This window comes from Pelophylax lessonae (genome assembly GCF_965119305.1).
Source record: "Pelophylax lessonae genome assembly, chromosome: 1".
NCBI classification, from domain to species: domain Eukaryota; kingdom Metazoa; phylum Chordata; class Amphibia; order Anura; family Ranidae; genus Pelophylax; species Pelophylax lessonae.
In genome coordinates, this window is record NC_138768.1 from 705,259,869 (window position 1) to 705,273,010 (window position 13,142).

Here is a 13,142-nt window from a genome sequence, read left to right on the forward strand (position 1 = left end):
GCTTCAGGAAATGGGCTTTAAAAGCTTGTGATTGGACCAGAACCATTAGCAAAAGCCAATTGAGGGGGCAGGAGAATGCTAGGAATGTGATTGGAGTGACTAGGGGGTCCCTAGACCAATCATTAGTGAATACGCCCCCCAGTATATAAGATCGCCCCCGCCATATTCCTAGCATTGTTATACTGGACATGGAAGAGAGTGGAAGCAGTTCTGTTAATTTTACTTGAAAAGTGTCATTTAGCTATTTATTAGTGTCAGGAAAGGGATATCTAGTGTAGTTAGAGTGCTCCTTTACACTTTAGTTAGCTTCAAAAATGTAGTTTCTGTAGGGAAAGTGTTAAGTGTCAGGGGACCGTAGTGTAGTGTAGGGTTAACTGGCAGTGACTGCTATGGCAGGGTGACAAAACCCTTCCATAGCAGGGTGACCGCTATAGAGAAATGATCATTTCTCTGAATAGCTTCGGGACAGGCATATGGCTTCTCACCAGCCAAGCATTTTATATGCTGCAGGGGCTGCCACTGCCAGTGCTTTTTTGAGGACATGTTTGATGTCAGACATGACATCTGAACATATGTATAGGGGGTATATATAGACATATATGTCTGAATATATACCCCTAGACATATATAGGTGTGATAGTAGCTGAAATAAATACTTGCGCTAATGAAATCATTTACAGTAATATATTTCTGCTACTATCACACCTATATATGTCTAGGGGTATATATTCAGACATATATGTCTATATATACCCCCTATACACATGTTCAGATGTTTTGCCTGCCTCAAAAGAACCCAAAAAAGTGCCAAAAAAACGCTAGCGTCAAAAAAAAAAAAAAAATGCCCAGGTGTGTTTTTGCTGGCATTTTTTGGGGGGTTTTGGAGGCAGGCAAAACATCTGAACTTGTGTATAGTGGTGTATATACACACATCCATATATTTATATACACACCTAGACATATATAGGTGTGATAGTAGCAGAAATATATGCTTGCGCTAATAAAATCATTTACAGTAATATATTTCTGCTACTATCACACCTATATATGTCTAGGTGTGTATATAAATATATGTATGTGTGTATATATACACCACTATACACAAGTTCAGATGTTTTGCCTGCCTCAAAAGAACCCAAAAAAATGCCAAAAAAACGCTAGCGTCAAAAAAAAAATGCCCAGGTGTGTTTTTGCTGGCATTTTTTGGGGGGTTTTGGAGGCAGGCAAAACATCTGAACTTGTGCACAGTACCACTATACACAAGTTCAGATGTTTTTCCTGACTGCAAAGATCCCAAAAAAATGCCTTCTATTAAACCGGCAAGGTGTTACAGGAGCGGAGCCAACCCCCTGTCAGAAAGTTTTCTAATACAAACAATCTTTTTTTTTCTGGTTCTGGACATGCTACAGAGCTGAATCTTCACATGTACACTTTTTAGACCCCCCAGATCTGAAATCCAAAGTAAAAATCAAAAAATCTCTTTTTTTTTTTTTTTTTTTTAAATATTTTCAATAATTGGCTTTTTTATCAAAAATGACAATTTTTAAGAACTTTTTTTGTGTGATTTTGTGTCTGGGGGGTCTAAAAGGTGTACCTGTGAAGTTTCAGCTCTGTAGCATGTCCAGAACCATAAAAAAAAGATCATTTGTATTAGAAAACTTTCTGACAGGGGGTTGGCTCCGCTCCTGTAACACCTTGCCGGTTTAATAGAAGGCATTTTTTTGGGATCTTTGCAGTCAGGAAAAACATCTGAACTTGTGTATAGTGGTACTGTGCACAAGTTCAGATGTTTTGCCTGCCTCCAAAACCCCCAAAAAATGCCAGCAAAAACACACCTGGGCATTTTTTTCTTGACGCTAGCGTTTTTTTGGCATTTTTTGGGGTTCTTTTGAGGCAGGCAAAACATCTGAACTTGTGTATAGTGGTGTATATACACACATCCATATATTTATATACACACCTAGACATATATAGGTGTGATAGTAGCAGAAATATATGCTTGCGCTAATAAAATCATTTACAGTAATATATTTCTGCTACTATCACACCTATATATGTCTAGGTGTGTATATAAATATATGTATGTGTGTATATATACACCACTATACACAAGTTCAGATGTTTTGCCTGCCTCAAAAGAACCCAAAAAAATGCCAAAAAAACGCTAGCGTCAAAAAAAAAATGCCCAGGTGTGTTTTTGCTGGCATTTTTTGGGGGGTTTTGGAGGCAGGCAAAACATCTGAACTTGTGCACAGTACCACTATACACAAGTTCAGATGTTTTTCCTGACTGCAAAGATCCCAAAAAAATGCCTTCTATTAAACCGGCAAGGTGTTACAGGAGCGGAGCCAACCCCCTGTCAGAAAGTTTTCTAATACAAACAATCTTTTTTTTTCTGGTTCTGGACATGCTACAGAGCTGAATCTTCACATGTACACTTTTTAGACCCCCCAGATCTGAAATCCAAAGTAAAAATCAAAAAATCTCTTTTTTTTTTTTTTTTTAAATATTTTCAATAATTGGCTTTTTTATCAAAAATGACAATTTTTAAGAACTTTTTTTGTGTGATTTTGTGTCTGGGGGGTCTAAAAGGTGTACCTGTGAAGTTTCAGCTCTGTAGCATGTCCAGAACCATAAAAAAAAGATCATTTGTATTAGAAAACTTTCTGACAGGGGGTTGGCTCCGCTCCTGTAACACCTTGCCGGTTTAATAGAAGGCATTTTTTTGGGATCTTTGCAGTCAGGAAAAACATCTGAACTTGTGTATAGTGGTACTGTGCACAAGTTCAGATGTTTTGCCTGCCTCCAAAACCCCCAAAAAATGCCAGCAAAAACACACCTGGGCATTTTTTTCTTGACGCTAGCGTTTTTTTGGCATTTTTTGGGGTTCTTTTGAGGCAGGCAAAACATCTGAACTTGTGTATAGTGGTGTATATACACACATCCATATATTTATATACACACCTAGACATATATAGGTGTGATAGTAGCAGAAATATATGATTGCGCTAATGAAATTATTTACAGTAATATATTTCTGCTACTATCACACCTATATATGTCTAGGTGTGTATATAAATATATGGATGTGTGTATATATACCACTATACACAAGTTCAGATGTTTTGCCTGCCTCAAAAGAACCCCAAAAAATGCCCAAAAAAACGCTAGCGTAAAAAAAAAAAATGCCCAGGTGTGTTTTTGCTGGCATTTTTTGGGGGTTTTTGGAGGCAGGCAAAACATCAGAACTTGTGCACAGTACTACTATACACAAGTTCAGATGTTTTTCCTGACTGCAAAGATCCCAAAAAATGCCTTCTATTAAACCGGCAAGGTGTTACAGGAGCGGAGCCAACCCCTTGTCAGAAAGTTTTCTAATACAAACAATCTTTTTTTTTCTGGTTATGGACATGCTACAGAGCTGAAACTTCACATGTACACCTTTTAGACCCCCCAGATCTGAAATCCACTGTAAAAATCAAAAAATCTCTTTTTTTTTTTAATTTTTTCAATAATTGGCTTTTTTTATCAAAAATGACAATTTTTAAGAACTTTTTTTTGTGTGATTAATAGTTAATGGGGCATGACCCAGAACCCTAGGCACTTTTTAGGGGCATTTATTGGGTTTTGGGGCTTCAAAATGGTGTTTTTTGATTACCGAAGTTCGGGTCCCATTGATTTCAATGGGGTTCTGAAATCCGGGCCGAACTTTCGGGAAGTTCGGATGTTCTGGCCGAACCGAACTTTTCAAAAGTTCGATCATCCTTAGTGGTGACTTAATGCAATGCACTTTAAAGCATCATGCACACAAGTGTATTAAACTAGTCCAATGTACCGTGGATCTCACTGCCAGCAGATGGTAGAAAAATCCAGTTTAAATATAATTCTTTTTTGGTATTTACCGGTGTATGGCGTTTAGAGTTTATATGTACATTTAGTTTATATTCACTTGCACATAAACTCATTTTCTTGGCTACAATATTCATTTATTCTAGCCACTGGAATGCATTTATGTGCGTAAATTATACCAGTAAGCTCCTCTCCTAATGCAGGTTTGGGGCATTTCTTTATGCCTAAATGCTGCTCGAAAATACAAAATCTAAATGGCACAGTCTGCAAGGACGCATAAAAAAGCCAGACATTAAAAAACAAAAGAAAAAAATGCCTCTAAGGCCCCTTTCACACTTGTGCGACTTGTCATGCGATTTGGGACTGCAAAATTGCATGACAAGTCGTTCTCCATTATTTCCAATGAGCCCCATTCATATCTGTGCGACTTGAAGTCCCATCAACTTCAAAGTAGTCCCTGCACTACTTTTGGCATGATTTTGGTGCATTTTGAGGAAAAGACATTATAAGCCCAGTTAAACTCGCATCAAAATCGCTGCAAAAAGTCGCAGCAAAATCGTGGTAAAATTGTGCGACTTTGGAGTCGCACAAGTGTGAAAGGGGCCTAAAAGCTGCGCTGTTTCTGCCTGTGTGGCCTAAACAGGTGTGCCAAAGCAGTGCAATAGTGTGTAAAAACAGCATTCTGCCATGGGAGATCAGATCTTCTATTATGGGATCTATTTATCAATAATGTAAAGCTGGATACAGACTATACAACTTTTGTTGTTTTATTTCCTTTAGATTTACCTTCAATTCTGTAGTGCAAGGGCCTGCCTGACTGCATACAAATTGAAAGTGCTTAGATTTGACCTCATATTATATGGCCCAACACAACACAACAAAGTAAAATTTCGTCCGACGAACGATCTGCCGATTTTCGGATTGTTAGTATAGTGCTTTCGACAGCCAATTACGAATTTTCGGACGACAAAAACTGGATGTGCAGGCTATAAAAGTTTTATCGCACGTCAACACAGCGTCCGATTTTCGTTTAATCAGTACAGTTTTCGCCCGAAAAAAAATCGTAAGAGCAAGACTAGGCATGCTCAGAGAGAAAGAACACATACAAAACAATCCAACACATGACATCACTTCTGAAGTAGAATTCTGTCGTACGGGAATTTTCGTATGAAAGTAACCTCTTCACTTTCCATATGATACTAGCATGCAACAAAAAACGGACAACAGATCGTTCGATAATCTGATCGTGTGTCTTTACCCAGGATTCACACAACTTTCACATAAAATTCATTCCTTGCACCTTCGGCTTACAAAATGCTGCTTTTACGGGTGTTTGACTTTTTTTTCAGCCTGTAATTGCAGCTCTATGTTAGCCTGGTGTCCATACATACATACATGACTATTTACAGGCTAAAAAAAAAAAAAAACATCACCAGCATGTTCAGGAGAAGAAAGTTTCAGCAGAAAAAGGCGCTTGACATGCCTAAATTTGCATGTTTAGCACTTAAGCATTGATTTCCGTCCATTCTCCAGATTACATTAATATTCCAGCCATTAAAGTGATACTAAAGCTTGTTTTTTTTTTTTTTAAATAAACATTTTATACTTACCTGCTCTGTGCAATAGTTTTACACAGAGCAGCCCCGATTCTCTTCTATTTGAGTCCTGCCCCCTCCCCCCTCCCCCTTGAGCAGTGTCCTTTCTTTCTCTGGGGGTACTGCTGTGTGTTCGCTCCCGAGCCGCTGCTCTATACGTCTATAAGGCACGGCTGCCTTCCCCCCCCCCCCTCACTGGCTCACTGGCTGTGATTTACAGCAGTGGGAGCCAATAGGCACCCACTACTGTCTCAGCCAATGAGTAGAGGGAGTCCCAGGACAGCTGAGTCTCTTGTGCACATTGCTGGATAAGATGGGGCTCAGGTAAGTATTGAGGAGGGGGGGGGGGGCTGCTGCACACAAAAGGTTTTTTACTTCCATGCATAGAATGCTTGGCTGTACAAAATATTCAGCCTTTACAACCACTTTACCACCTAAATGCTTATGCAGAATGCGGCGCATTTTTGGCAGTTTTTCTCCTGCAAGGAGTAAGGAACTCAGTGTGCATGAGGCCAACACAGATCAATAGAAGCAATGGTGGACAGGATGGCTGGCCATACATTATACAATTTTCCTTTAGATTTACCTGAACACTTTCATATTGTATGCAATCAGACAGACCCTTGCACTACATGATCGAAGGTTAATCTAAAGGAAATTGAACAAGAAAAATGAAATATGTACGATCAGTTTAAAGTGTTACTAAACACAGGACCCTGCATTCACTATATCTGGTCTCCCACAGTACACAGAACATGGAAATGCAATTATTTTAGTAAATGTAAACTGCTAAATACCTTTTTTTCATCAGCAGTATATAGCAGTCTTGCGACATCTATTAGTGTCTAGCTAAAGCTTGTGCAAGGAGTTTTCATTCTGTTCTGATTGTTCTATCAGGCTGCAGGACCCCTGACCCTCTGTCTGGACAGTGCTGATTGGCCCTGTGCTGATCACATGCACCCTCCCAGGAAAAAAAAAAAAAACAAACTGAGCATGTCCACAGTGCCCCCCCAAGGCTTTGTTCTATCAGGAGATGGATTGGGGACAGTGGATGAAGGGGAGGATTAGAGAAGACAGAATCAAATAGCCTTTGTACACAATGCAGAGGATTAACCCCTTAGGTTCCACAGTGAGTATAACAAGGATGCTTTACTACATTATACAGATGGATTTTACTGCTGTGGGTTTAGTAACACTTTAGGTCACCAGCCATGGGTCGGGTAAGGGACTGCCCACTGCTGGTGGACCTTCTCCTGCTGTCAGCACCTCAGATGGCCCCCCCTAAGGTTCCTCTCACCCCCTTCACACTGATACCTCCGGAAGTTTTTAGGGGAGAAGCTCAGATCCAGGCTCTGCAGCCACCGGAGCACATCTCTGGGCACGCCGGTTCTGCGCGGGGCTTCGGGGTATGAGGACATGAAGACGGCAGACCGGGACAATCTCACTCCACACTGAGCCGAGCCGCGTCCCCCATTACCATAGCAACCGCTGCCACGCTAGCCAAGCAGGAAGCACTAGGACCAATCACAGTGCGGCTCTATCGTTCTGCCCCTCCTCCTTGCACTTTCGGTGTGTAAGGAGCCTCTTCCAGGTCATGTGACTCGTGATGTCCAGTAATATCCTCCGCCTGTAATATGAGAGCCAGCAGGGAGGCGTGACGTAGTGTCACCTGCTTAGCTCTGTGTCCGCCCATATCTCCTACCAGAGAAATATTTCACCTTTTGAATAAACGTTATATTGCAATCAAGGGCACCAGTGCAGACACAGTGTGTTGCATGTAAATGGCATCCTTGTAAGGAAAGCAGGGCTGCACAGAGCCTGTCTACAAAGTAGTGTTGTGAAGGGTGCTGTCCTGCCTATGATATAGGAAGTATGCTATGTTTTCCATGTACTTTGTTCACAATGCAGCAGTAATGTACTGTGGGGAAACATGGTGACTCACCATGCCAATCGAATCACCCATTGTTCTTTATGGAGCAGCAGATGTCAGTGGATATGTCAGCTGACACCCACCGGTGTAACGTTAAAAAACCCTACCTCCTGAAAATTCCCTACCCTCGTCACTTCCTGTGCACCTACATCATGGAACAGCTGATCAGCTTACCACTGCGCATGCTCACAGCTTCGGAGGGTAGGGAATTCTCACGGGGTAGTGTTTTGTAACGTTACACCGCATCAGCTGTTGCCGCGGGTACATTAAATCATCTCCGCTCCAACATTAAATCATCTCCGCTCCTACCCCTCTGACTTCCCTGATCTCGGCTCCGTGAGTTATATTTTCATAGACCCGCCCGCCGCTTGTATATTTTGGAGCCGAGATCAGGGAAGTCAGAGGGGTAGGAGCAGAGATGATTTAATGTACCCGCGGCAACAGCTGATGCGGTGTAACGTTAAAATTCCCTACCCTCCGGAGCTGTGAGCATGCGCAGTGGTAAGCTGCTCAGCTGTTCCATGACGTAGGTGCACCGGAAGTGACGAGGGTAGGAAATTTTCACGGGTAGGGTTTTTTCACGGAACACCGGCATCTGACCCAGTCCGCTAAAAACAGACGGATGGGAATACACTCACTGTCTTTCTGCCGGATCGGATGACAGTCGGATGGAAACAGACATGCAGCCTGTTTCCATCTGACCGTCCTATAGAGAACAGCAGCCTGTGTCTACACTGGGGAGACCCCTCACTGAGCAGGCAGGAATCTCCTCATTGATCAGGCACTCCTACATCAGTGTCCCCAAAGTGCCCCCTTACATCCCCCAGTGTGCGCCCAAAGGTGCCACTCAACAGATTCTGCTCCGTCCTAGTACATGCGGGCCAAATGTTGTGCAACATTAGCCAGTACAATAAAAACTGGCCAACAATTAGCCCATGTGTATGACAGCTGGTCGTGCAAGCTGCAAAGCCAATGGCTGCAAGCTCTGAACGGAATGTTCTGGTGGAGGGGCTGTCCCACTGTCAGAACACAATAGCTCAGTGGGTGAGATCGATGTACTAACATTGAATTGTAAGGACAGCGGCTCTGACCAGAGCTGTCAGGTTTTTTTTTTGTTCAGCACAGTGGCAGAACTACCAGGGTAGCAAAGGTCGCACATGCAAATAGGCCCTGACGTTCGGCCACTGGGGAGGGAGGGGGGGGGGCCAGGAGGGCAGGAAGGCGGCTGATTTGTGCTGTAAAAACTGAGCACTTTTCCCCTGTCCACATGATCTGAGAATAGTGCTATGGCTGTGCTGTAGTATAGGCTCAGAACTGCTGCTACTACTCAGATGGCAGGGGGTGGGTCCGGCGGTAGCAGTTTGGAAGCCCTGATCCCTGGCTGGAAGTATAGTGCAGAGGTGGCTGACCTGAGTGGAGGAGGCCGTGGTGTCCGATCCTGGAGCCTGGGCTGATGTTTATTGGGCAAACCTCCTCCTCTTTCCTGCACTTCCTTGCAAAGATGTACACCTGCTGCAGGAAGTGACACAGACAAGGAACCAGTAATCCACAGGTAACTTTAACATACCAGGCAAACGTTGGGGCTGTGGCAGGGAGAGGGAATAGGGCTGCCATGAGGTGAGTGGTGTCCTCCTCTTGACACCGCCATGATGGAATAGATAGTCCACATGGCAGGGATCTAATATTAGTACCTCCAGAGTGCCCCCTTACATTCTTCACTACTACCGAAGTACTAAGGGAGCATTCTGGAGGTATGTAAGGAGACACTGTGAAGGTACGAAGGGGGCACTCTGCCAGAGGATGTAAGGGGCATTCTGGAGGATGTAAGGGGGCACTCTAAAGGAGGTACTAAGTTAGTACAGAGTGCTCCCTTAGATCCTGCAGCGTGCCCCCTTTCACCCTCCAAGTAACACCTTTGGCCGCATTCTGGGGGATGTAAGGGGGCACTTTGGGGACACTAATGTAAGGGGGCACTGATGTAGGAGTGCAGTAAAAAATGTGCTCAATAAGTAAAAAAAAAAAGTCATCTGGGGTATGCAACATGTCATGGAAGTAAAGGGCCTTGGGATCAGTGGAAAGTGCCCCGGGCTCGGAGGGGGACCCTCCATGGTTTTTTGCACAGGGGGCCCTGAAGGTTCTAGTTATGCCTCTGACCCAGGGGTTCGTGTGTACCAGGCTTCAGCAAAAAATGCCTATGCAGGTAAAGGGTGCCTATAGATAAAAACAAACTGTGCAGCTCTGATTAAAGTAGGACATCCTGTCCTATCTTGTTGCTAAGACACTCCCAGCCTCTACAGCTCACCCCCCCACCATCACAGGAGCGAGCTCTCAAACCCCCACACATAGTGTGGTCCACTATCTCCTTGCTCACAGCATCACTGAGCTCAGAGCTACTGTGACAGGGAGGAGAGAGTGCATGAGAGGGGGTTTGAATTGGCTAGGAGTGTTTTTAGCAACATCCTAGCACCAAGGCATGATGGGATGATGCCATCTCTTGGAGTTTTTTGGCCAGGCTTTGAGAGGTATGTAAATGGTCCACACCTATAGCAAGGGCATTATTTAACTTTGGTCACACAGTTTGGCTTTATTTACATGTGCCCTTTACCTGCATAGGCAGTTTTTGATAAATGTAAACAAATTCTTTAACCGCTTGCCACCCGCCCACAGTACATTTAATGCGAGCAGGCAGCAGCTACAGGTATGTTGCCCAGAACATGCAGCGCTGTAAGCTGCCAGGGCGAACCTATGACTAATCATAGTGATCACATGTAAGCAAAACAGTCATGCATTGCTTTCATTCATGACAGGTTGCTTACTATTGTGATGCTGTGATTGGCCCACAGAATATCACATGGTCCCTGGGCCAATTACAGCACCCTGTACCATGTGATTAGCTGTAGCCAATGACAGATCACAATAGTAAGCAAGCTGTCATGAATGAAAGCCATTTATGACAGCTAAAACTATTGCTTATAACAGTGATCATCACTGGTGATACATTAGGGTAGTTCACTGACCTAGAGATGAGCCTTGACTGTGTGCAGGATTTAATTACAGAGTTCCTCTGAAAGTGACTTGTCCCATGATTCTACACACTGTAACCTGTATGTTGCATTACAAGGGACATGCTGAGCCTGTGTCCACTTCACCAGTCCAGCGTACCTCTGTTATCTCACTCCCAGTAAAATAATGGGGTCCAGCCAAGCACCTAATGCAGACTTAATGCATGAGCTCACTTAACGCTTTCCTTCCTGTTCCTAAATAACTAATCATTTTTTTGTATAATTCTCCTTTCCGGGGGCCTACATACTTTTGCTAATAGGTGTTGCTCCCATCTCAAAAGGTTGGGAGGTATGTGCATGGGGTATGCCTGGGCACACCCTTATCACCCCATGTGCATTACCTCCAGCAGCTCTGTTCCCTCCAAACTGTCACTAAATACAGAAGGCAGTACAGGAAGCTTTTGCACTACTCACTTCCTCTACCGTCTTCTGTGTGCTATGGATGGGCACCCAGGACAGCTGCACATTAGGGCATATGATTATGCTTTAGAAGGCGACTACTGTCCCCCCGCCTGTCAGACATGTGGCACTGAACCAAGTGAAGCTGACTTGTAGCTGCATAGAGGTCAGAGCTGTGGAGGGGGCAGGTTTTACAGATGTGAGAGATAGGCATGGGGGGGGGGGGGGAATTTCCATACTCAGTGCTGTAAAAGATAGGGGGATGGGGGGTGTGAAGATGTGAGAGCTGTAGAGGTAAAGGTGGGTTGTTGTAAAAAGAGGCAGCCATAGTGTAGGAGTGGGTGTAGAGGTCAAAGTTGGGGGATTGAAGGGGTGATAACCATGGATTGGAGTGTGCTGTAGATGGGGGTGCAGAAGTAAAATGTGGAAGGGTGCAGAGATATGCTGTAGGTTGGGGGTGAAGTTGTGGATGGGGGTGGGGGGTTCAGAGGAGAGTTTTGACAGGGGATTTAACGTGAGTGGGTGCCAAGGTGAGTTGTGGATATGGGTGCAGAATTGAGTTCTGGGCAGGGATACAGAGGTGAGCTGTGGATGGGGGGATTGCAGAGGTGAGTTTTGGAAAGGAGGTGCAGGAATGAGTGTGGATAGGAGGTGAAGAGGTGAGCTGTGGATGGGGGTGCAGAGGGTGCAGAGGGGAGCTGTGGATGGGAGGAAGAAGAGGTGAGCTGTGGATGGAGGTGCCGAGGTGAGCTGTGGATGGGGGGTAGAAGAGATGAGCTGTGAATGGGGGCAGCGGAGGTAAGCTGTAGATGGGTGGTGCAGAGATGAGTTGTGGATGGGAGGTAGAAGAGGTGAGCTGTGGAAAGGGGGTGCAGAGGTGAGGTGTGGATAGGGGGTGCAGAGGTGAGAAGTGGATGGGAGGTGCAAGAATTAGCCCTGTCTGGCCAGTACCACATTCAGGAGTGCATAGCAGCACATTGCAGTGTTGCCAACCTACCAGATTGAAATTTACTGGCACGACACCCAAAATTTACGGGCACAGACATGTTTTTACTGGCATTTTCAAAAGTTACAAAATTACAGTTTTAAGTGCAAATTTCAGTTTGCAGGCTATAAACCAGTACACTATGCAATTAGCAATGTGATTTAAGGTGGATAATAGGGCAAAAAACATATTTCTTTTATTTTTGATATAGTAAGTAAGTAGCTTAGGGGCAGGAGGGCAAGACATTAGAATGGGAAGGTACACACACACACACATGTAATTGACTACAGCAGTGTGCAGCAGCACAGATGATGATGATGACACGTCCCTTTCTGAGTCACACTAACAGTCTCTCTCCACACCAGGTGATCCCTTCAGTCCACTGCAGTCAAAACAGCTCCTGGCTTGTCTTGCACCCATCCCGCAGATCCAGCTACTCAGCTTGGCTCCCTTGCACCATGACATCACAAGACATGCTCAGGCACTGCCTTCCAGACCTTCCCCCCCCACTGGTGCTGCCTGAACACACTGTAATAGGCACTTGGATGGTCTCGGCCAGTCTTGGACTGGAACAGTGCATGCGCAGTTTTGACCCGAGTGTCAGTCATATTTTTTACTGGCAACCTTTTTCCTTTACTGGCATTTACTGTCAGGAGCAAAGTGCCCATTTTTTTACTGGCTGCCAGTAAAAATACTGATGGTCGGCAACACTGGCACATTGGGCTCAGGAGTACGTACTGTGCAGTGCTGAGATGAATGTGATAGATGTATGTATTACATCAGCACAAGGGACAGTACTTACATACTCCCCCCCCCCCCCCAAGTAACCATCTATTGCTCATCTTTGCATACCTCTTTTCTACCTCTGTGCCTCCCATCCACAGCTTACCTCTTCTTCCCTCCATCCACTATACTCCTATTCTTTAGCTCCCACAGCTCACCTCTTCTACCCCTATCCACAGCTCTTCTCCACACCCCCCATCTTCAGCTTACTTCTGCACCCCCCCCCCCTCCTCAGCTTACTTCTGCATACCCCCATCCTTGGCTTACTTCTGCACCTCCATCCACAGCTCACCTCTTCTACCCCCATCCACAGCTCACCACCGCACCCCCGATTAACAGCTACCTTCTGCCCCTCCATTCACAGCTCACCTCTTCTACCCCTACCCACAGCTCACCTCCGGTACTAACTATTTCTAAAGATACCTTTGTTGTAGTTTTTAAAACTCCATCCAGGATCATTGTCACCCCCTTTATGTTATCATTGGAGTAAAAAAAAAAAAAAGAAATATCTAAAAGCCAGTTTTCACTTATCGTGGTCA

The 13,142-nt window shown here is 44.5% G+C and overlaps 1 protein-coding gene across 1 annotated transcript in view; it reads right to left on the reverse strand.

Annotated features, from left to right (window-relative positions):
• The window catches only part of SPATA4 (spermatogenesis associated 4), a 29,814-nt gene extending 22,889 nt beyond the window's left edge, over positions 1–6,925 (reverse strand). Inside the window, exon 1 of the mRNA XM_082243593.1 lies at positions 6,759–6,925. Coding sequence (XP_082099719.1) covers positions 6,759–6,862 — 104 coding nt within the window. The 5' untranslated portion in view covers positions 6,863–6,925. The remainder of the gene's footprint in view (positions 1–6,758) is intronic.
• Positions 6,926–13,142: the final 6,217 nt, after the last annotated feature.